This window comes from Tarenaya hassleriana, unplaced genomic scaffold (genome assembly GCF_000463585.1).
Source record: "Tarenaya hassleriana unplaced genomic scaffold, ASM46358v1 Cleome24, whole genome shotgun sequence".
NCBI lineage: Eukaryota > Viridiplantae > Streptophyta > Magnoliopsida > Brassicales > Cleomaceae > Tarenaya > Tarenaya hassleriana.
The window spans coordinates 1,394,063-1,417,862 of NW_010965696.1; the positions used below are offsets into that span (position 1 = coordinate 1,394,063).

Sequence of the window (23,800 nt, forward strand, 5' to 3'; positions counted from 1 at the left end):
AAAAATGAAAACGGTCCATGGTTTGGACTTTTGGGGGCGCGAAAAGGGTAATAATGGATAATGAGTTGGCAAAGCTGGGCCCCATATAACCAATCACCTTCGGATTGTCCCATGATCCCATCTTTATCGGGATAAGATGCCACGCAGGACCACTTCATGTTCAATAAATATACATTTAATATAAAATTATTTAATACATATATACGTAACAATTTATACTATTTTATATTAAAATAATACACAGTATAAAATAACAGTATATGAAATAACATTAATAAATATTGAAATAATAATTTTATTTGTTTTCCAATGCGTAATTATATTTTGTTGAATTTTGAATTTTGTGATCGTATTTCTCAATGATGTTAAACATAGTATTTGCATTTTGATGGTTACCTAAAGACCATAAAGTATGAAACAATCCAGCCAATATTACCAATTATTGTCCCGAAATATGCGAGTACTTATCAACTTTCCAAAGCAACCATGCATGATGGCCTTCATAGTCAGCTAGCATACATATATATATATGTATGTAATATATACGTACTTCTATAAACCATGTTACATAACTATATATGTAGAAACGAGAGAGAGAGAGAGAGACATGGAGACATACAAGATATCGAAGAAAGAAGACCATCCCAGATCGTGATGAAGCTTCACCATTAATCCATTCCAATAACGAACTCTCCGGGGGGAATTTACACTCCTGCCCCTCGGGAGACACCGATGAGACGGAAGATATCAAGGGTATTTTTGGCATCACAGGCAAGTTCATCGGCGACTACATCAACCACTCTCATAGATTCACGCTGACTTGATTGATCTTATATAAGTGAACCACACAGAATTAGTTCACTATGCATCGTTGAACTTTTGAAGATTACGTCTCGGTCCATGGTCTCAATCGCCTTGATGCTTTTATGACGTACGGTCCAATGTCTGGGCTATGATCATTATTATATATATGTTCAAGAATATAGATAGAATCCAAAGATTTGTACTCGGTTATGTTGGAAGTTTTTTTTTTTTTAATGTAACCTCCCATAACGTAGGAAGTTAACAAGCTTCCTTGTGATGAACTTCCACCTAAACAAATAATTGTGGTTCGATATTTAGTCCTGTGTTTTGTGCAAACTGAATGATGATACTTAACCGCCCAATATTTACGTATTTGATCCCTAACCTAATTAAGCAACATACAGACAATTGCCAAAATACTCGGTCACTTTCTGCAACAAATACATCAATGGTTGGGGCCTGGAGGTATGTGATTCAGTTTAATAGCTCCGCATTAATATTGATCGTATATGATAACGTTTTCCGTATAGTGACCATGTTTAGGGTTAGCAGTTAATTCCGCCGGTTAAGGGTAGAACTGTAAATGATTTGATTAGGGTTATATCTACCGATTGCTTATTTTCTGAGTTTGAACAGGAATTGGACTGCATTTGTTTTTTTTTTTGTATCTGTTGGATAAATTATGTTTCTTTTTTATTTGAGAAAACACTGAATGAATCCGAAACGATTATGGACAATGGTCTAAAGACTTCACAACCATTTACAGGAGCGAAATGCAGTCGTCTAATATAATGTAGACAAGAAAATGCCACATGAGCTTACAACTCGCAAAATTATTTTAAAAATTAGACTAGAATAAAATTGAGATATATTATAACAATTCATAACAATACACAAAGGCACCAGTGGTCTAGTGGTAGAATAGTACCCTGCCACGGTACAGACCCGGGTTCGATTCCCGGCTGGTGCATGAGCTGTGATGACGTCAGCCTCTGTGGCGGTTGGGTCTGTCGCGTTCATCTGACTTCTTAGATGATTCCGGCTTACAATCCTGAGCTCTCTTTTTTTTTTGAAGATGAATTTTTAGATTGGGGTGCCATGCCATCCAAACCTTAGCGCCAAAATCGAGATTTCTTCTGATGTATTGGATCAAAATAGAGATTCCCCTGTATGGGCTTTCTCCTGAAAGCGGCTCCTCATCATTTGAGGGGCTTCGGTTTTATAACTTGGGTTTGAGTGGCCACTCATGTATCAATTCCCGTTAATCGGACTCGACTCCGTTACGTGTTCATGTATCGTTCGAGCTTTCGTCTCCTTCATTTCTCAGCTCGGAGACAGACCGTAAACTCGGCCATCTCGGACAATGATGTCTGATTCTCTAACCTTAAAATGTAATCTACGACTTGCAAGTTCATGAAAATCCGTCCCCTTTGCTCCTCCTTATAACTCTGGCTCTGCCCCCTCTTCTTTCCAGAACCTGTTATATAAAGACAGAGCCGTCTCATATATTTTTGGGGGCGGTACAACAAATATTTATTTTATTATTAATATATTAAATATAAAATATAAAATTTTAAAATATTTAAATATTATGAATTATATTAAAATATTAATATGAAAAATTATATTTTTAAGAATATATTTTTTAAAAAGAATATAATTGTATCATTTTTTACTTAAATAAGATCATTTTTCTAATTTTAGTTGAGAATAATAAATATACAATAGAATGATAATATTATCATTAAAAAATAAATATTGATAATAGAATATCTTAAGATTTGTGATATTCATAAAATAAAAATATAAACGAAGAGTAAGGTATAAGAGTGATTTTTTTTAATTGAAAAAGATTGATAGTGTAAAATTAAGATTCATTTTAGATTTATAGAAAAATATAATTATTAATTATATTGATTAAAAAATTAATATCATAACTTAAAAAATGACTAAAAAATTATAATTATTAATGAGAAATATTATAAACATATCTTCTACCTATTTTTAAGGGTTCCTGGAGGTTTATAAAATCTGATTTTAATCATTTATTAATAAATATTAACTATAAATTGATAAAAAAAAATTAAAATATGAGGCCCACATAAATTGTGGAGCCCTGTGCTGAAGAACCACTTGCATATGTCTTAAGACGGCCCTGTATAAAGATAACCTTGAGACTATCTGAACTAAAAAGAAACCCACATATTCGTCTTCTGGCCGTGATTTCCCTCCTATATTTTTTTCACTTAGATTAAAAAGATTGCAAGCTAATATCTGAACTAAAAGGATTTATTTATACTATTAAAGCGCATATATCTAAATTCAAACACATGGTTGACCAAAAAGAAATAAAGAGAGCATATGTTTTAATGTTTTCGGGGAAGACAAAACAAAAAGTACATCGGATCCAAACAAGAGCTGGAGCAGTTTGCACAGCTTACAAATCAAAAACCCACAAACCTTTCATTAATTAAGAAAAAAGAAACCCAGAAAGGAAAGATACGAGTACGATGAATATCCGATCCAGCGGCGGAGGGTCGCGACAGCTTTAGCATCTTGGAAGATCCAACGGTGGAGGCTGCACCGTCTGAAGCTCCCCTTTTCCGTTCTCCACCAGTAATGCCATGGCGAGACCCCACCCAAGATGCGAGTCGATGTGACAATGCATGAACCAAATCCCTGAGAAGACGTGAAAAATTAGTTAGGGGTTGTGCATATTTATGAAAATAGTTCCTTTTTTTTCATGTGGGTTTTGCCAAACAGGGGAGATAATCACCGGGATTATCGGCAATGAACCGCATGGCGACCCAACCACCGGGAGGTGTTCCAATGGTGTTTCTCTCCGGAGGGTCGACGAGGTTGAACTTAGCCGGGTCTCTCTTCGGGTCAAAGTTCCCGAAACCCGACCCGACAACATAGAACTGGTAACCATGTAAATGCATCGGATGATTCTCTGCTGTGACAATGCTCGTGTCCTGTAATACGATCTGCACCTTGGCCTTGTACTTGAGCTTGTACACTTTGGTCCCCCGACTCGGCTGCCACAGCCCTCGGCTCACGTTCCCGGTGTAATCGAATTTCACCGGCGGAACCGGCGGGAAATCCGTCGTGAATACGCCACGTTTCCCCTGGTAATAGGCCTGCATCAGCGAGTTGCGGCTCGGAAGAACGAAGGAGACGTTGTTCATGCTAGCCGCGAACCGCGTCCCGTTCGGGCCCTGGCAACGCGGGCTGTTCGGATTTGAGCAGTTGATGAGTCCCAACCCCACGGTGAAGAACAGATTCTCGTCGATCTCGAGAGGTAACCCTTCTCTTCTCACGGACCGCAGACGGTTCGTAAACGCGGTCACGGTCGCGGTATCGTTGAAACCGGGCAAACGCGGGAAGACATGAGCGGTTCGACGCGGGGCGTTGACGTATTCCAGTATAGCTGTGGTCGTGGTGTTGTCGAACGGCGCGTTCGCGCTGTTATAGGCTCGAGCAGCGATGTAATAGCGGCCGGGACGCTGGTTCGCGGTCAGAAGAACATTGGTTGTCTGGCCGGGAGCGATCATGACGACGTTGGTGGTGAAGGGCTTGGTATAGGCGGAGTCAACTTCAACGACGGTGAGTCGGTGGTTAGCTACGGCGAAGAAGAGCTCTTGGTTCATGGCGGCGTTGATGAGGCGGAGCTGTACGGTTTCGCCAGGAAAAACCGGGAACCGGAGGGTTCCACGGCGAGAGCAACGGTAGAGATCACCGGGCTGGCCGTTGATTGTGTAAGCGTCTGACACGTTTGGTGCGGCTCCGGTGAACTGGGCTTGTCTTAGGACGTCCATGGGGTTTCTGTCCCACCATTCCCCTGTTTCGGTCAGGAAGAGAGAGTTAAACTGATAATCACAGAGAGTTGATATATATATGTATGTGTATATATATCGTACCGAGAAGAATGGGGATGTCTCGCTTGGGCATAGGAAAAGGGTATGGAGATCCGAGACGAGGGTAGATGATGAGAGCTCCATAGACCGTGGCTCGAAGCCATCGGCTATGGGCGTGCCACCACAGCGTACCCTCTTGCCCCTCAATCGTGAACCTGTAAGTGTAACTCTGTCCTGGTCGGATGGGGCACTGCGTTATGAACTCCGGTCCATCCGCCCACGGATTCCTAAGCTGTCTTATTCCATGCCTGTGGAAAAAACACAACAGAAGATAGTTACTTCCGTGTCAAGTTACTATAAGGGGGTAATATAGTACTTATGTATATAAGAGATTTAACCTAAAATGTTATATTACCAGTGGATACTAATGTTATAGCGAGCTTTGTTGACGACGGTAATGGCGAGAGAGTCCCCGTTTCTAACTTCAAGCGTTGGACCAGGGAACTGGCCGTTCACGGTGATGGTCTGATGAGTTCTGCACAGCCTCTTCACTGGCCTCGCCTCGATCTAATAAATCACCCGAAAACCAGAAAGAATCCGAGACGAAAAAAAAAAACTCTTATCTTTTCCAAAAGGTAAATCGTATAGGAAGATATTATTCTTATAATATCATCATTAATATTGTTATGATTTACCCTAGATATTATGCCGAGAATATTCTATTGTATTTTGCTATATATTATGATGTATTCTTCCCATTATCAATAATAGAAAAACATTTCCCTATTATGGTATCAGAGCTTCGGTTTTTGCTCTAATTTTTTTTTTCTTCTTCTCATCAACAATGTCGGTCGAATCCGAAAGCGACGATGAAGATGACAACGATGTACTAAATCCAATAGTATCATCGTCTTGAGTATCGTTTTAAATTTATTTTGCTCTTTTTTTTCTTCTATTTTTTTTTCCGACGGCGGTGTTCATCACCGTCAACCCTAGCCGATTTTTTTTTAACGACGATGTTCGTTTATCGACGTCAACCCTAGACGATGTGCTATTTTTTTTTTAACGACGATGTTTGTTTATCGACGTCAACCCTAGCCGTTGTAAGCTCTTTAAACATGGCTATTAGCCTCTTTCGATTGGAAAACTCCGATCATCGATCCACGTATTTGCGTCACTTATTTTTATTTTCTTCTCTTGTTCCGCTGCTAGACTACCACGCATTATGCGTCACGCTTTTGCGCTCATTTTTTTTTCTTTTCTCCGGCCTAGCCGCTATACACATCGCAATTTTTTTTGCGCTGCCGACCTCATTGTCGCGCAACCCAACTCGCGCATATGCGCCGCACATCCGTGCCACATCAGCCTCTGAGAATACAACTCTCAAGCTCTTCAAACGTTATCAAGCAACACCAACTCAAATCTGGACTACACCACCACATGGAAGATGATTCGTTTAATACGATCACAATTTCAGTTTTTAGTTTTTATGTAATAAGATTGAATTCATCATAGATGATTCATCTTGAGGGGGCATATAGGAAGATATTATTCTTATAATATCATCATTAATATTGTTATGATTTACCCTAGATATTATGCCGAGAATATTCTATTGTATTTTGCTATATATTATGATGTATTCTTCCCATTATCAATAATAGAAAAACATTTCCCTATTAAATCGTGTCGGAAAATGTTAAAAGTTACAGAGAAAACAGAAGAACTTACCACGAATTCTCGGACGTGAAGCTCGGCCGAGGCGAAAGAAGAAAGAAAAGAGATGCAGATGAGAATGGAGAACGACAGGAGAATGGGAGGAAGAGACGCCATTGTTGCCGGTAGTGTGAAGCTCGGCGATGAGCAGATGGGGGAGGGAAGAGGGAGGTATTTATACATTGGAACTAAGCGGGAAGAGATATTGTATAATTTAAATCTGAAGAATAATAAATATTTTAAAACATTAGGTCATTAGTGTAAGCACGATGGAGAAAAATGTTGACTATAGTTGATTTGGTGCACCCACTAGGCTAATTCGTTACTAGGATTCCCTTTCCTTTGTTTACATTAAATACGATTGGAAATAACCCAAGATCCATGGACTATGCTTTTGTTGCATATACAACTTTGTAGGAAAATTTTCATATACAAATATGTTTTTTTTTGTAAAAATTCTACATAATATATATATATATATAGATATATAATTCTTATTATGTTATCTAATTTCCCTTTGTGGACACAATTTCGAAAGAACAAACTATGCCGCCGCTCAAGAATCACTAAACCTATGTTATTGTGTTATCCCCAAGGGCCCAATATGGAGCAAATCTGCGTTGAAAAATTCATAATCATTTGGTAAGTAGAGTAGCGGTTGGTTATAGAAAAAAAAAATTAATAATAAAATTCAAAATTAATCCGAAATAAGATGGATAAAAAATATCTTCTTCTTTTTCTTTTTTTTTTTTGTATTTGAACACTAAATAGATGGAAATCGGATTTTTAAAATGAAATACCTATAAAATCGGATTCAGAATTAAATTTTACTATTTCCGAATACATTAGGAAATTCCATTTACTTTAACTTTTACTCTTATAGTTGTAATTAAACAAATTTTTGGAATAACCATTAAAAACTAGGATCAAAGTCCATCACTCTTATATGTAATCCTCTGCCTCTTCTTGTCCTATTTTTCCGAACTCTTGATTGCAGACACGTGGCCTTCCTCTATTCGCCAATACCCGATCATTTGGATCAATATCTAAATTCTAGATATTAATAGACAACGAATTATAAAAATAAGGTGACCGAATCTAAACCATCTGATTTTAAACAATCCCAAATATTAATTATATAATCGGTTCTATATAGATCTAATCTAAATACGTGATGGACTTATTATCTTATATTCAAAAATATACGTGACCCCCCATATATATATGCTTGAATTCAAACCCTAACTAATCCTTGTGTAAAAAATGAATTTGAAAAATTATCAGAAGTTGGTTCACCACTGTAAACATGTCAGCCATTAAATAATATTTAGCTTCAGCCTTGTTCCCACTTGAAATTTTGCGGAATTTCTTCATTTTTTTTGGTCCTCTTATCAAATTTAATAATCTACGCAAACCGTTTTTGGATCAATTCGCAAGTCTATGCAAATTATTTCCTCTTAATAATTTAAGTAAATGTAAATTTCAAATTTATTGCGGTTGCTGACCGTTCCGCATCCATACCAAAAGAACATAAACAAGCATTTTATTTTTGCGATATATATTACTTTTATATATATATATATATATATATATGTATGTATGTACACATTTTCGAAGAATTCAATGCATGTACTAACAAACATTTTATCTTTTTCATTAAAAAAAGAAACATTTTATCTTTGTCAAAGCCTTGGACTTTGAACTATACATGGATTAAGCAATGACGCGTCGCAAAGTCTACAAAGTTTTCAAAAGCATATAATTACTGTCAACTTTTTTTTCCCATGAGAAAGTAGGGTTTAAACGCCAATCAAGCTTCTAACTAATACACGCATATATATTAGTTAATCTTAATTAAAAAAACTAGTTATAATATTATTATTATTATAAATGGAAGGAAGCAGGTTTAACAGATCTGTCCTTTGTAATTAGAAAATGGATTAGTTTGCTTAATTGACACGCTACCGTGTAGACCTAGTATTCGGAATTTGGTTGCCTATAAATTGACACATTTGGTAACAATGTGATAATCATTGTATGTTGTTTTGTTTACATATATTTTTTCTATGTTAGTCTTCCCAATCAGTAAAATATTAATCATAATTTATCCATTTTCCGACAATATAATATTTTCTCATCTTATTTTGAATCCGATTTTTTATTTTATTAATTTTCCGAGAAGCAAATGCAGGGAGTATTTGGATGCTTATTCTGATGCTAAATGTACATACATAACTACACCATATGCTAATTCTGATGCTAAGTTAGATAATATTCGAAAGATAATCCAGCAATATAACAAATTTATAACATTTTGAAAATCATATTACGGTGTCCAAAATCACATACACCGCTTATAACATACGGTTGTAACATTCAATTAATAATCCCCATATCAATTTCTAGATCAACAACAAAATCTGAACCGTCAAATCGAGTAAAGGGTATTGAATTAATTAAGATGACTATTACTTAGAACATTTTTTGGAGGACCTCATTAACGACAAGGCGACTGATGAAGCTGTAAACAGCCTGGGAGGGATGGATGGCATCCCAGAACAGGAACTCGTCGGGGTTCGGACATGTAGGGCTCAACTTGTTACACATGAACGAAGCTTCCATAGTACCTGTCCCACAGCATCCCTTCTTCGTCTCGTTCAGCCCTGTCGCATTTTCAAACAGCAAACTGAAACCCTAGATTTCTTGACTTGACACAATGACACAGATGCTCTGGTGAAGTTGGCAGGCGATGAAAATCGCTTGGACGGCTTAAACATCTTATATAAATCGAGAATTTATTGTATAATTTGATAGGCGTGTCATTAATTAGGGGTGGGTGTAGTCGGGTACCCGGGAGTTTTGGGTTACTCAAACCCAAACCCGAATGTTTCGGATCTTATGAGATATTATCCAAGTTCGGATCTGTTTTGTTCTGCACCGAAAAAATCGGGTAACCAAATCCGATTTTAAAATACCAAATATTGAAATTTTTTCAAAAGAAATATCACATATCAAGAGTTGATTCGAAAGTGTCATTTTAATATTTATTCTGGTGCCCCTTTCTAATACATGATCTCAAACCCAATTACCTGAATCCAATTCTCAGGTTTTTGACGCATTGCAAGTCGATGTAATATCATATGATGCTCTAATACCCGGAATTCGGGTTTTTCCCCAGCCCTATATGTCACAAAACCTTATCCAAAATTATAGAGAATTTATATAATATTAGAGTTTAATATGTCATTTATATTCATAACATGTGCGTCCCTAGGAAACAAGCTTTTGGGACCAGGCAGATAGAGTAAAGAAACACGGGACGCAATTGATGAAAGCATAAAACATGAGGGGTGTAACCAAAACTTGTTAAAAAAAATGTGAAATGCATGGGGTGGGGGTTTAGAACGCGTTACGTACCGTAAAACTGGGGGTTGATGATCATGTCGATCACGGGTTGGTAGATGTCGGAATAGAGCATGAAGCTGCCGGAGAGATTTGATTCCATTCGCTTTAATAGATCTTTCAGCTTTCGATTATAAGCCTCGGAATCGGAGTTCTGTTTGTCGACGCATCGTCTCGTGTACGGCGACTCTAAATCCACCGTCATCTGGACCGGTAAACATCCGACCGGAGGTAGTCCGGCCACCGTCATTTTCCGACATCCCATGTCATACAGTTTCTGTAGTTGTTATAATCATATTCATATTACAATATTAACCTTATAAATGATTTAAACGGCCGTGCTCGAATACCGGTCCATGCACGCATCGGATAAAACTCGAAAGCCAAATTCACATTTAAATTAAAATATGCTGAACATAAGTGTATATATATGCTCATAAATACGACAGGAAAAAAAAGTATAATAACCTGTAAAAAATTTCGTAACCGAGTGAGTATGAAATCTTGGTAACCACCGACGGTGAACTGCAAACGACGGGAAGGCAAATCGTAGAAATTCAAATTGAAGTCGTTAGTCGCCGCGCTTACGATCACCAATGCCTCGCCGATAATCTCCGCCGCCTTTTCTTCTCCGACGATATCTCGGAGCATCGCCACGTAACGGCCGAACATCTCCGTCTGTTTGACAACGGGGATAGCTCTCGACGCCGAGTTGGTGATGCCGTCGAAGCCTGACCCGGCGGAGGCGAAGCTGACGCCGGTGAGGATGTCGGCTTCGGACAGAGCAGGATCCAAGAACGGAGGAACCGTGTCTTTGATGCCGAGCTGAGATGCGACGAAGTCCGGGATGAGTTTGCCGTTGGAGAATCTTCCGGTGGCTACTCCGCCGGGGAAATCTCGGCCGTAGGGGAAGAAATTGGCGCGAATCACGGTGTCGACGTGGTTGTTGTTGCCGGAGTCGACGGTGGAGTCGCCGAAGACGAGAATGGCCGGGAACTTTGGTACGTAGAACTGGTTCGTTGCATGGCACGTCCTCATTGTTGTTGTTATCATTATGATTATTATCACTGATACAGACATTTTCCCTTCCTCCACCTCTCTCTGTCCTTGTTTTGAGTGGTACGAAAAATGGGTAGTGTACTGTGTATGAATGTTAATATATAACACGGTTACTTAAAAATATAAAACTAAACGGAATGTATTTTTATATAATAAAACTAATCGGATTCTAAAATAATATATCAAGAAAAAAATATTTGTATAATATAAACAAATGGAAACAAATTAAATTCAGATAGATTTGATTTTTATTAAATGGCAAAAAAGGGAAAATAATTAAATTTTGAAATTTAACCGGAATAAGAAATGTTCATGACCATGCTATAGTTTTGTCGTGGAATACAAGGCAAGTCACGCTTTTGCTGCCTTCCCAAAAGTTTGGGATTTTAATTCACCAGAAAAATTTTGTTTTATTTGCTATTTAATTTCACTCAATTTTGTTTGGTCTAAACATGGCACTAAACATATATATATATATATACCTTAGCGTGTGTGTATATATATACATATACATGTACATATAAGAAGTTATTAAAACATCTTCGGTAAAAAAAACTTGGTGGATGAACATTGGGCCAAGATAGTAAAAGAAATTAGGCTAAAAAGCCCATATAAAGCATATTGGACCAACATAGGAGCCCATATCAATAGATTTTTTTTTTAAACTATAAATATTTTAGGCTTATGAATTCAACTTTTGAATTAAAATTAAGAAATGATAATCACGGAAAGAATTGAACTGCTACCATTTTCCTCGTAGACCCTAAGCAACATCAAAGGTAAACGTTGGTTTTATACTTCGAATATTAGAGATATACATTACAGAGATATTATTTATCATTCAGCTTGATAAAAAATTATGTCTTATATATCTTTAATAACGTAAAAATAAGCTCGACAAAGCATTTGAAGACCCATGAGAAACTGCTACATTTAGCGCGCCAAACATATGAAATATTATATTCAACCATATTATATGTTTTTAAGATAAGTAAGATAAAAACCGTATTTACATATAGTTTTATTAATGAATATGTCCTTTTGGAGTTCGTTTGTATCAGAATAAATTTATTCCCCGTTGATACCTAAACTTCCGTTAATATCTGCTAACTTAATTTTGGACCTTTGCCGTTACTTTAAACGGTGGACGTTTGTTCTTCTTCTCAAATTACATTGGGCATATATTTAGGGCACATTATATTTATAAAGATAACATACATTTTGGTAAATCTAAAATAGAAGTTTTAGATTACGAGACTTGGATTCATTGAACTCTTGGACCGACATCGCCAGCTGTTAATATATATATTGTTTGTTTATTTTATTTAAATTGCCATAAGGGTGACATATAGAGTTATGTGCTATATTTATAATGACAATAAAAATAATGTACAGCAACTCGATTAATCATATACTTCTAGTTAGGATTTAATTAACAAGTAGGTGCCTTATCTGACTTAAATTATTATAACTTTTGCGAGGGTGGCACTTTGTACAATTAATTAACAAATTATATATTATAATGATAATGAATAATGGACTGGTTATTTATTCATGAAAGGGTGGGATCCGTGAAAATGGTTTTATGTGTTCTGTTTCTATTCTAAGAATTTTTTAAAAAAATGGGTTTTGAATGTAAACTATATATATTATATCATTTTGGTACGATAAAATTAAAAGAGAATTTTTTTTATAAAATTTTTATTTCATTAAGCAAATTGATCAATATTGCAGAAAATATTTTACTGTGGGCAGTAAAAATAAAAAATAAAAATAAAAAGGGTTTTTAAAACAATCAGTTCTATATAAAGTATCATTTGCTACTAGAATTACCAATAATTTTCAAATTTTAACCCATGATGATTTTGATACATGATTTTCCATGTAACTAAAAACTAGTATGTAAATTATGATTATAATGATTATAAATGTCATTAACATATGATTGGAAGTGCCTCGTTGTCAAATTGTGCAACGACAGGCTTGGCTCTCACGTACTTTAATTACGATGCATTAAGTCTAAGTTTCGTAATTTAAGATTCAATCTTAAAACCACCAAAGAATCTTGTGGACAAACACAGTGTGTGCATTCTTAATCGTAATTAATTAAAAACTAATATCATATTTAATTAATTATAATTAAGCGCCGCTCGGAAGTCGGTGCCCGAAACCAGCCTCTGTGGTACGAAGCTTCCTCACACGTAGTTACAGACTTATGTACCATTGTGATTTTATTTGCACGTTCTGTGTTTGTTTTCTGTAATTATTTTAGTGCGCCGTTAATCATTAGCTTAACCAACTTAAGTACGGTTTAATACCCTAATCTACAATTTATAATACCAAATCGAGAGCCCACAAGGAATATGATTGCATGTCTTTAATTTGTATTATATGACCAAAACAATCTGCGTTGGCTTCGTACATTTGCTAGAATTTCAAAAAAAACATAATCAAATCAATTTCAACAAAAAAAAACATAATAAAATCAATGTGGAATACACTCTAGTTCTAAACATGATGTATAAGGTTCAGAAACAAACGATCGATAAATCATACATGATTTCTCTTATAAAATAGATACTCGGAGAATCGTCCGATCATATGATTTTTGGATCATAACCATACTATATAAAGTTTGAATATTTTTTATAATTATGTTGATTAAAATTTTAAAAATTATACAATGATATTTATACATGTGATATAAGTAGACGTGGTCTCTACATTTCATGATGTCAATTAGTATCGTAATTCTTAGTTAGATCACGTAATCTACTATATTAGACAATAGTTTATATATAATCCATATTGCAATTTGATTAGGACGGATCCGGATTATTTTTAAAATTATCCGAACATGTTATACATACATTCTCTTTTCTATTTTGTTTAATACATTAATGCAATGTTAAAACAAATTCTAATATAATCCGTATCTCCTAATAGCAAGCGTACGAAGTTTAATAAAAAGTTCATCCGTGGTGTGTTTTTCTTTGATCGGACATAACTAAGATTAAACATTTTTATAAAAGTACGTATATATGTACGTACGTGGCTCGAGATTAACGGGTCTCCTCCACCATTCGTACATAATCTAAGAAAGTTGCCGAAGCTATAGTTTTACGTACATATAAAGTACGTACGGTATAAGTGTCATAATGGGCATCCACATGAAGTCTCAAGGAAAACTTTGACGACAAAACCATTTAAGTACCTCAGACACCAAAATTTAATACTATATATTAAAGGGCCAATACGGTGCTACAATGACGATTTAAATCATTAATATGAATAAAGATTATATATAAATGAATAAAATCTAATGAGTATTTTAAAAAATGTTAATTGCATACTAATATTATTAATATATGTCGCGTTATCATTTTGTCCTTCACATAATACAGATGTTTATTTCTCCTTTTTTTTCTGTTTGATATGGATATATGTTTTTAAAGGTGTTTTCCCCGAAAATAGTTCCCAAAATTCATCCGATGGTTGCATTCAACAATGGATGAAAAAATGGTTGAACATCAATCTAGTTTCATATAAAATATTACCAATACAAAAGAATTATAGATTTTTTTTCATATTTTAAAATCTATCTACAGAACATCTTTATGGACCTTGGAACCTAGTCCGCATATAAAAATAAAAATCAAATTTTTTTATTATGATATATAGTAGAAGGGGAAGGGCATTTAAGTTGTATTAAGTCCTCCTAGCCCATGCCTATATATTGGCGATGACATGGCATGATCATGTTTTTTTTTTTGGATAATCCAGAAGTTCACCGGGTCTTTTGACCCGACTACATCTCCCAGAGGATCGGGAAAGCTCAGGTGAATGCCCCTCCCCACTCTTGGATTTGAACCCAGGGTGAAACCATACTTTGCATGTTCTCTCACTACTAGGCCACCCAAACTTGGGTATGACATGATCATGTTGCTGCGTTCACTAAAAACTAATCCTAATTGTAGCAATAATCAAAGCCTAATCAAACAATATTAATCTTTCGTAATTCCTTTTATTTGTTGTTCACGAGTGGACCAGAATACCCTTTACTCCAACCATTCTAGAGGGGAGGAGCCCGTGTTACGTATAAATTATCGTTGTCTTATATCTAGAGGTTAATTCTTTTAATGCGATCCTCTATTTTTTTTTTTTGTGGTACTAATCTACATGCTTGTACCGGTTATGAGATATTTTAGTTAGTATTCATATACATATCAATTAGTGAAAAGTGAAAACAAACAATATGTATCATACAATCATTAATTGCAGTAAAAGTTTCTTTTTTTTAAATTAAAAGGTAATATAAAGTCGTATTATACTAGTATAAATGACTTCAAAGAATAAATAAATATTCTTTTGAAAGGCCAACAGGGTCCGGTTAAGCTAAAAACAACAATAAGCAAGGGTATTAAGGTAATTTCGGAGCACTCAATGCTAATGGTCGACCCCGCTTTGGTGATACGTGAAGTGTGGCTCCTATATATCATCGTCTTCTCCAACGCCTTCCTCCTCAGAAGATCGATAGACACCAAAAAATAAGAGAGAAAAAAAAAAGAATAAGCTCTCTGAATTCTCAGAAGAGAGAGAGAGAGAAATCTTTCAGTTCCAAGAAATATGGGAAACAGCTTAAGATGTTGTCTAGCCTGTGTTCTTCCATGTGGATCCCTAGATTTGATCAGAATCGTACATCTCAACGGATACGTGGAAGAGATCGCCAGGACGGTGACGGCCGGAGAGATCCTGAAGGCAAACCCTAATCATGTCCTGAGCACACCCTGTTCCCAGGGAGTTGTCCGAAAAATTTTGATATTGTCGCCGGAATCTGAGCTCAAGCGTGGCAGCATCTACTTTTTGATCCCGGACTCTTCCTTGTCGGAGAAGAAGAAAAGGAAGTATAAAGATCTCCGGCGCCGGAAAAATAAAATTTCCTACGACGTCGCCACGAACAAGATCAGTGGTAGCGACAATGATCACAGTTTGAAGTTGTGTGAGAAGTACTTGGAAGACGTGGTGTTGTCATCGGAGAAGTTGAGTTACGTCGCCGGAAAAGAGAACCGCCACCGCCGGAGACACAGCCGATCGGCGTCAGTGTCCACGTGGCGACCACACCTGGAGAGCATTGCCGAGGATTGATTTTTGTGTTTCTTCTTCTTTTTTTTTTCTCCGATCGGTTTTTTTTTTGTCCGGGAGCCGGATTAATTAATATCTCCGGAGAGATCATTTTCTTTCTTTTTTTTTTCTTTTTTTTTTAAAAAAAAACTGTGTAATGTGGATAAGATTTATGTTAAATTGCTTTTGTAATTTCAGGTCTGTGGAAATGAAGACAAGATCCTATATTCCGAAACGATGCATATGCATTTTTTTCATGCGTATATATATATATATATATATGGTTGTATCATTGTATATCGACCAGAAAAAGATAAGATATGTAAGGAGTAAGGTAGATTAAATCTTGGGATAAAAGGGGTTGAATATATATAAAAAGGAAATGGATTTTTATGTACAACTTTAATAAAAAATAATAATTAAATAAACTTTCATAACTTGATCTAACTGAAAATAAATGTTAAAACCTATTGTGTGTAGCACTCAAAGTGTACTATATATGTATATATCGAGGAATAATAATTACACATGCGCAACAAAGAAAAATAACCGGACTGGAATAAATTATATGAAGGGTGTCTTTATTTAATCTATTCGAGTAATTATTATATATAATATGATTGGTCCTTTAAATGACGAGACGTGTGATTAACTGAAATACTCTGTATTTGACCACTCGGGCTTTAAATATACGATGGGTAGCAATTATAAAAATAACAACAATAATCATAAGAGGGAATTTTCAAATTAAAAAAAAAAACAATAATAACGCGAACTCAAGACTGTTGAGTTTAAAAAATGTGGGTCAGACACATTTGCATGTTGTCACATGAAGGTGGACCAATGTGAAAGCCTTTCAACTCATTAAAAAGCCATATGTTTCAGAGTAAATTCAATTCCATATATATATATGGAAAATTGGAACTCTTCTCTCTCTGTCCATATATATATATATATGGACAAAAAAGGCTCAATGATTATGCATGCAGAAAGAGAGGGAAAAAAAAACTTTCTTGTAATATATTATTTATATGCTTTACAGAAATTTATATTTTAAAAATTGTGTTACAAAATTGTATCACGCATAGACTAACTGATCGAAGATATAACATCTATAACGATTGTGAGAGAGGTGGTTTATCTGCTTGGCATGACTTGTCGGCTGTTGCGCTGGGTCGTTGGTTTTACCGTACGCGATAACGTATCATTCGTCCGGCCCGCTAGGCTATTAGATCCAGGATGTGAGGCATTGCGATGTCCGACCTGAAGAGTTGAGGGCGGGTTCCCAACACTTGCACATAATAATTATATATGAATTGTGTCAAATCCGAAAAATTATTAGAGTCTAAATCTGATATTATTTTCAATCATTGTTATTGATCAATGAATATGTCTAAATATATGATACAATTTAAGATGTTTTTTTAAATATAATATTAAAAAATTAAACCAATATCATAAAATGTAAAATTTTAATATATGTGAATAGAGGAATTATCGAACTCTTTCACTAAGGCATAGATAAGTAAGACAAATTTTAATTAAACGACGATGGTCTTTTTATGAATATATATATATAACATACTTAACCAATGTTACAAAAATATTAGGAATATAAATTAAAGTGCATGTGAAGCGGCTAATAACATCGGATTTCCACACATACAAAACAAGCTCAACTCAACGGTTGGTGGTCCAGTGATAGAGAGGTGACAAAATCATCCTCAAATTCCTGGGTTCGATTCCATTGGTGGAAAGAGATATAATTTCTAGACCAAAATGATCTATATACAAAGACTGATCTCGAATTTAGGGTAGATATAGTCGAATCGAATGCACGGATAATCATTCTAATTATAAAAACAAAAAAAACAAAGCTCATGTGTGAAGTATATATATATTGAGGATATATTATATAGTTGGTCCATTTAAATATCTATCATATTGGTGGTTGTAATTGATATATATATATATATCATCAATTTTAAAATAATAAAAATAAGGTAATTTCTTGGTTGAACGAAAAGGTGGGAGATGGCGACATCTCCAAGTTAAAGGAATCTGAAAGGGAATAAAATGAAAATAATTAAAATAAAAATAAAGGAAAATGAAAGCTGGCGTACCATCTGATTCAGACGCCTTCACATCACATGGATGATTGATGGATTCCTTCTTCTCTGTCCCATCTCTCTAATATCATCTTTATTTTGTTTCTCCCATTTTATTCTCCCTTTGTTTCATGTTTTAGAATTTCTATGTATATATAATTTAATACACGGCTAGAAATTTCTACCATTAATTTTTTTTTTCATTTTCTTTTCATTCATTCATAATTATATCTCGTTTTTTAAAAAAAAAATCATATTAATTCAAGTTTTATATTATTTAATGTGAATAGGCATAGATAGACAATGAGTATTCAATGAATTAACCATCGTTTTCTTAACAATACAAGAACTTGCTCGTTACGAATATATAATATTAAATGTTAATAAAGCAAGTCAATCACAGATCCCTATAACGGTCGTAGACAAAGGAAGGCCAATAGGGTTTGTGAATTTGCAGTGGAAGTTCGTGGTACGTGTGCCTGGGTTTTACAAACATCTCCCAAATCCATATGACAAAATATTATATTTATAATCCCGAGTAAATCATCTTTTAAGTACCCAAAAAAATACAGTAACAAACTAATCTAGGAATATATATTTCACAATTTTATATATCATTTAACTTTGATGGAATATTATATATGCTGGAGAAATAAAAGATATAGAACTTCAATTAAGACTTAGGTCAGAGATATTTTAGAGTTTCAGTAACGTTTTTTGGGGGCAATATTTTTAGATTCATTTTTAAAATTTTTAAAATTATAATTTCAGTTACTTATTTTATAATATTTTATATTCCATTTGGATTCTATTTTTTTTAAAACAAAATACTTTATTTTTTGTTTTTATTTCATATGAGATTAAATTCTATTCGATAAGTTAATTTTAAAAATCACACTCTGTAGATTTTATATCGAATTTAATTCGAATATTTATGTACTATTTAGTTTGTTTTTTTATATATATAAACAAAAAATGATCGCTCATAACTAATTACATATTTCTTTAGAGAAATTTCTCCAACTTGGAGACACCATTGCAGTTGCAGGGCCTTGGTAATTACAATATGCCGAGTAATATACGAACAAAATGGTAATTGGTGAAAAGCCACACCACTTTAGTTTAGTTGGGTTATATTGGGCCGATAATGGGCTTTTGACGAGGCTTAGAATTAGGTCTGTTTTAAATATGTGCAATAAAAATATATTTTATATAAAAAAAAATATATGCCTAATAATAGGAATATGGTTCATGAAATCAATATGCCTCGACATAGTCATTTGCTAGTCCTTTCCCAGGTCGACCGTTGGTAAAAGTAACTGGCAGAGATGAATAAGCGTCGTCGTAAGCCAGAGACTCCTCCCCAGGCTGCTGATGAATAACGAGCACCGAGAAGTTAAAATCCGGCGAAGCCAACACGTCTCCGATCACCCCCAGCTCCGGACACTCACTCCAATCCGTCAGGCCGTACAAGACAGAGGCCTCGAGGTCTTGGCCGTGGTCTCGACCCACCATCACCATGTCGTAGCTGTTCCCCAGTGACCTAATCACTTGCGTGGTCTCCACGCCATCTCTCACCATCTCTTCTCTGTATTTCACTTTGCCTTTGTTCATGGCGAATCTCCTGAATTCTTGCACCAGCTGAATCTCTCCCATCTCGATGTTGTTTCCACTGTCGTGTAGAGTGCTCTTGTGCTTGAAATGGATCATCGTGACGTTAAAGTCGGGTCGCTCTACCATTCTCATGCAGAAGGCGAGCGCCTCGGTGTCGTCTCGGCCACCGATGAAGAGGACGGCCACGTTCTGCCACGTCTGGCCCATTAGCACGGATCGACAGCCGGTGGTCCTGCTCCGGTCGATGAACAGTCCGACAGAACATGGTGCAGTGTTGAGCACGTTAAGGTTGATGTTCCGAACCGCGGGGTTTGCGTAACCGATTGTCCCGTCGATGGCGTACTGCTTGTGGAAAGGTATCACGACGAGGGTGGCTTTCTTGTCGAGTGCGAGAGTGCAGACATCGTCATTGATGCTCGAGAATGGAGCCACGGCCGTGAAATGCTGAGCCATGACCGTCCCCTGGTTCTGCTGCTCGAAACGCCGGAATGCGTTGGCGATGTGAGTGGACTTGGCAGTGTTGGGATCGAATTTGTTCATCTTATGGTGTGGCACGAGGACTGAATGGGCTCGGCCTTTGAGCTCGATGAGGCGTAGAGTGCAGACGGAGATGGGGCTGAACCTTGTTGGGTACGAAGCTTCCAGAAGATTCACCAGCGAAGGAATGTTGTCGACATCGTAGATACAGAGAAGAAGACGAAGCTGAAGGTTTTGTTGTCTGGTGCCAAGAATGGTTCTTTTGCTCGCACTTTTGTAGCGTTTGGAAGGATCGTAGAGGTACACGACCAGAAAACGCGATACGCCCGTCACGAGAAGGATCGTGATAATCAACAGATTGAAGCAGTATGTGCTTATCAACTGCAAAAACAAAAAGGGAAACCCTAACAAGTTAAAGTCGAGTTCTTTGCATGGAAGACGCTGAAAACTATGCATATAAAAGGTATGGATTCTGATTTACCTCGGCGTCCTTCACCGTGATCAAGGCGTAAATCTCGATGATTCCTTTGCAACTCATCAAGAACGCCAAGCAAAGCCCGTCTCGAATCTGCGTCTTGCAGTAGACGGACGCGACCGCTGTCCCGAAAAACTTGCAACCATTCGTCATAAGGATCACAACCTTGATCAGGTTCGCGTTACCATCTCCCTCCATGAAGAAGTTTGTCTCGAACCCACCTATCGACACGAAACAAGGAACCAGAAGACTGGTCGCAAACACGTCCAGCTTCGTCACTAATGCAGTCCCCAGCGGCGGCCCATCTGGAAGCGAGACGCCGAGCCAAAACGCACCGAACGCGGCATGAACGCCCAGCGTTTCGGCTCCTATACTGACCAGAAACATGATCACGAGAATTGGGAAGAAGGGGATCTCGCGGTTGTTACCTGTGCTCTTGGTCTCTCTCTCTGTTAGCCACATGACGATGGGTCTGCATACGAAAACGATTACGAAGAGCAGAGCCACTATCCACATGACCGTCACTACGCTCGTCGTTAGTTGACGTCTGTAAAGGTCAGACACGAGCGAGGCCAACCAGTTGCAGGCCTCGCAGACAATGGAACAGTTAGTAGCAAGCCGACCAAGCTCGGAGTTCAGAATGTTCAACTCGGCTAAGACTGTCGTCATGACCGGAAAAGTTGTCATGGAGCTAAGATGGATGACTGTGATGAGACAATGCATTAAGTCTTCGGAGAGATTGTAAGTCTTGTTCATGGAGATAACGGTGAGGTATCCTATCGTCACGGGGAAGACGTAGGAGGCGGTGCCGATCAAGAAGGCTTTAGAGCCGGCCTTTCTGAGGATGCTTGGGTCGATTTTGACGCCGAGAAGGAAGATGTGGATGATCAAACCAAAGTTCGAGAGCGTTTGCAGCGTGCTTTTGCTTCCCACCGGGAGGAATATCTCCGCGTACTTCGCGTTTTGGGCCAAACCAGACTGGCCTAGGATAATACCGGCCTGCAATGGTGCATTCACACACATTGTGATTATCAGATAGAAGCGTAACACGGATCTGTTGTAAAGTTTTAACACTAGGTTGCTCTCTTGTCTAATCAATGTCACCGTCATTGTGTATTAGAGATTCGATGCAAAATGTAATTTTGCAGTCCATTGAGCTACCCCATGTAATGCCAATGCCCGAATTTGAACCCAATTTTCGTAACCAAATCCAATCATGTTGGTTGTACCTGAAATTAGGGTTCTTTCCATCCCTACAAAGAACTATATATAGAACCCCACCTTAATTTTCTTTCAGAGAGAGAGAGAGAGAGAGAGAGAGAGAGAGAGAGAGAGAGAAGGGGGTCGGGGAACATTACCAAGACCTGGGCGGAGATCATGCCCTGCTTCAACGGCCTGAGGAGGCGGAAAACGAGCCTGGAGGTGAGGACGATGACGGCCATTTGCATCATGAGAATAGGCATCGTGTACTTGAGGGGGTCGCTGCCTAAGAACACCCCTTTCGAGGTTAACATGTTCTTTCTCTGGCACACGATGTCTTCCATCCCGAACGGCCCGTGCACTTTTCCTCTGTACTTCGACTTCCGTTCCTCCACGGCCAACCTTGTCCAGGTCGTCTCCTCCTCCATCACCGATCGATCAATCACACCAGGACTTCTCAAAGATGAATAGAACAGAATATCTGGGTCCTCCCCTTTTTTGGTTCTTGAGGGCTTGCGAATGTTATTTTTTCATTTCGAGGAGGAAAGAGAGACTGATCGTCAAACACGCATCTGTGCTTTGACTCATGTACCTCAGACAAATCGAAGAACAGGACAGAGGACTTTGATTTGTGTATGGCGATGTTCTTTGTATCTGGAGATGTCAGAGAGAGAGAGGGGGGTTGTTGGATACCGGTGAGAGAGAGAGGGAGAGAGAGAGAGAGAGGTGATGGATACCGGTGATGGGTGGGAGGGAAACGAGAGAAAGGGTTGATGTGATATGGAGAGTCGGCCAATATTTTTATTTTCTATTTTTGTTTTGTGGGATGGGAGAATAATAGATTGAACAGTTGTTTCTTTCATTTACCGTATACATAACTCTCTGTCCTGTCCAAGATAGCTTATGTCCGTATTCATACATCTCCTTCTTCCCATAATCAAAATACAAGCTCCAATACTGTGATAATTGGGTTTTTAACTAATCATTTTTAAAAAATTAAATTAATATATATGATTTTATATTCTTTGAATTTTTAAAATAAAAAATAAATTGGTATCATGAACCCAGGGGTAAAGCAAGTTGTGAACTAGTTCGACCGAATCAATAAAATCCATATTCGATTGCATGGTTCAAATAAAAATCAAGATTAAATGGAGAGTGATATTTCGGATTTAAATTATGTTTTTTTTTTATTTGTAAAAAAAACTACACCTTTTTACCAAAAAAGGAAAAAAAAAACTATCACTGCTTATTCAGTTGCTTTTGTAACGAACTATATCGAATTCGGTTATTCGATTAGCATTTGAGTTAAATAGACGGAGTCAGGCTTAGCTTTCTGTAATTGGCTAATGGGCCGAGTTACACATTTTTGGGCTTTTTTGTAAAGCCCATCAAGATAAGTTATGGGCTTAGTATTCGAAAAAAAAACAAGTGTGTTTTTAATCACACTGTTCCTGAACTTGTATCAACTTTCTCGACATTACATTTATTTTCACTATCCGGCAACGCTGTTTTAATCACTTCAATATCTCACAGTAGGGATCTGATTTTGTATTCCCCGACTAGATATATCATTGTACTTGAGAATCATGACGTGTCTTTATGATTCTTAACTTAATATCCAAACACTATATACATATAGATAGATATATATATGCACGCTATACATATACATACCCATACAATATGAGAATCTAAGTGAGAGAAAAGAAGTTTGACGTCGTTGGTCTGTCTCTTACACTACAAAAAAACCTGCATATAGCGACGGAATTTGCGACGGAAATTTCCGTCGCACAGAAAATTGCGACGGAATGTGACGATTTTACGACAGAATGTGAAAAAAAATTATTCGTCGCAAACAGTCGCAAAATCCGTCGCAATTTGCTACGGTTTGCGACGGATAATTCTGTCACAACAAAGAAATAGATGATTTGCGACGGAAAATAAAAATTGCGACGGATTGCGAC

The 23,800-nt window shown here is 36.9% G+C and overlaps 4 protein-coding genes and 1 non-coding gene across 5 annotated transcripts; 2 read left to right on the forward strand and 3 right to left on the reverse strand.

The window, feature by feature from the left end:
* The first annotated feature begins 1,703 nt into the window (after positions 1-1,703).
* TRNAG-GCC lies at positions 1,704-1,774 on the forward strand. The gene has a single exon. It is a non-coding gene; the product is annotated as a tRNA-Gly (tRNA).
* A 1,371-nt stretch (positions 1,775-3,145) lies between these two features.
* Positions 3,146-6,507, reverse strand: LOC104815814 (laccase-3-like). The gene is made up of 5 exons (XM_010544371.1): positions 6,393-6,507; positions 5,077-5,228; positions 4,725-4,969; positions 3,581-4,645; positions 3,146-3,483 (listed from the first exon to the last, which is right to left on the reverse strand). The coding sequence occupies exons 1-5, from the start codon at positions 6,492-6,494 to the stop codon at positions 3,353-3,355; spliced, it is 1,695 nt and encodes a 564-aa protein (XP_010542673.1). The 5' UTR covers positions 6,495-6,507; the 3' UTR covers positions 3,146-3,352.
* A 2,247-nt stretch (positions 6,508-8,754) lies between these two features.
* LOC104815817 (GDSL esterase/lipase At1g06990) lies at positions 8,755-10,890 on the reverse strand. The gene is made up of 3 exons (XM_010544372.2): positions 10,248-10,890; positions 9,795-10,056; positions 8,755-9,040 (listed from the first exon to the last, which is right to left on the reverse strand). The coding sequence occupies exons 1-3, from the start codon at positions 10,857-10,859 to the stop codon at positions 8,850-8,852; spliced, it is 1,065 nt and encodes a 354-aa protein (XP_010542674.1). The 5' UTR covers positions 10,860-10,890; the 3' UTR covers positions 8,755-8,849.
* Positions 10,891-15,375: 4,485 nt separating this feature from the next.
* On the forward strand, positions 15,376-16,189 carry LOC104815818. The gene has a single exon (XM_010544374.1). It carries the CDS (start codon positions 15,465-15,467, stop codon positions 15,981-15,983), a length of 519 nt encoding a protein of 172 aa, XP_010542676.1. The 5' UTR covers positions 15,376-15,464; the 3' UTR covers positions 15,984-16,189.
* A 2,951-nt stretch (positions 16,190-19,140) lies between these two features.
* LOC104815819 (cation/H(+) antiporter 14-like) lies at positions 19,141-22,553 on the reverse strand. Its single transcript, XM_010544375.2, has 3 exons — positions 21,992-22,553; positions 20,640-21,632; positions 19,141-20,539 (listed from the first exon to the last, which is right to left on the reverse strand). The coding sequence occupies exons 1-3, from the start codon at positions 22,259-22,261 to the stop codon at positions 19,325-19,327; spliced, it is 2,478 nt and encodes an 825-aa protein (XP_010542677.1). The 5' UTR covers positions 22,262-22,553; the 3' UTR covers positions 19,141-19,324.
* Between the last annotated feature and the right edge of the window lie 1,247 nt (positions 22,554-23,800).

Excerpts from the sequence above, each read along its gene's own strand:
- LOC104815814 (XM_010544371.1), bottom strand. The coding sequence starts at position 6,494 with ATGGCGTCTCTTCCTCCCATTCTCCTGTCGTTCTCCATTCTCATCTGC. Across the intron at positions 4,970-5,076 it reads TATAACATTAGTATCCACTG|GCATGGAATAAGACAGCTTA; the intron begins GTAATATAACAT and ends TTTTTTCCACAG. Across the intron at positions 3,484-3,580 it reads GTTCATTGCCGATAATCCCG|GGATTTGGTTCATGCATTGT; the intron begins GTGATTATCTCC and ends ACGTCTTCTCAG.
- LOC104815817 (XM_010544372.2), bottom strand. The coding sequence starts at position 10,859 with ATGTCTGTATCAGTGATAATAATCATAATGATAACAACAACAATGAGG. Across the intron at positions 10,057-10,247 it reads GGTTACGAAATTTTTTACAG|AAACTGTATGACATGGGATG; the intron begins GTTATTATACTT and ends TAACAACTACAG. Across the intron at positions 9,041-9,794 it reads CATCAACCCCCAGTTTTACG|GGCTGAACGAGACGAAGAAG; the intron begins GTACGTAACGCG and ends AAAATGCGACAG.
- LOC104815818 (XM_010544374.1), top strand. The coding sequence starts at position 15,465 with ATGGGAAACAGCTTAAGATGTTGTCTAGCCTGTGTTCTTCCATGTGGA.
- LOC104815819 (XM_010544375.2), bottom strand. The coding sequence starts at position 22,261 with ATGGAGGAGGAGACGACCTGGACAAGGTTGGCCGTGGAGGAACGGAAG. Across the intron at positions 21,633-21,991 it reads TGATCTCCGCCCAGGTCTTG|GCCGGTATTATCCTAGGCCA; the intron begins GTAATGTTCCCC and ends GCACCATTGCAG. Across the intron at positions 20,540-20,639 it reads TCACGGTGAAGGACGCCGAG|TTGATAAGCACATACTGCTT; the intron begins GTAAATCAGAAT and ends TTGTTTTTGCAG.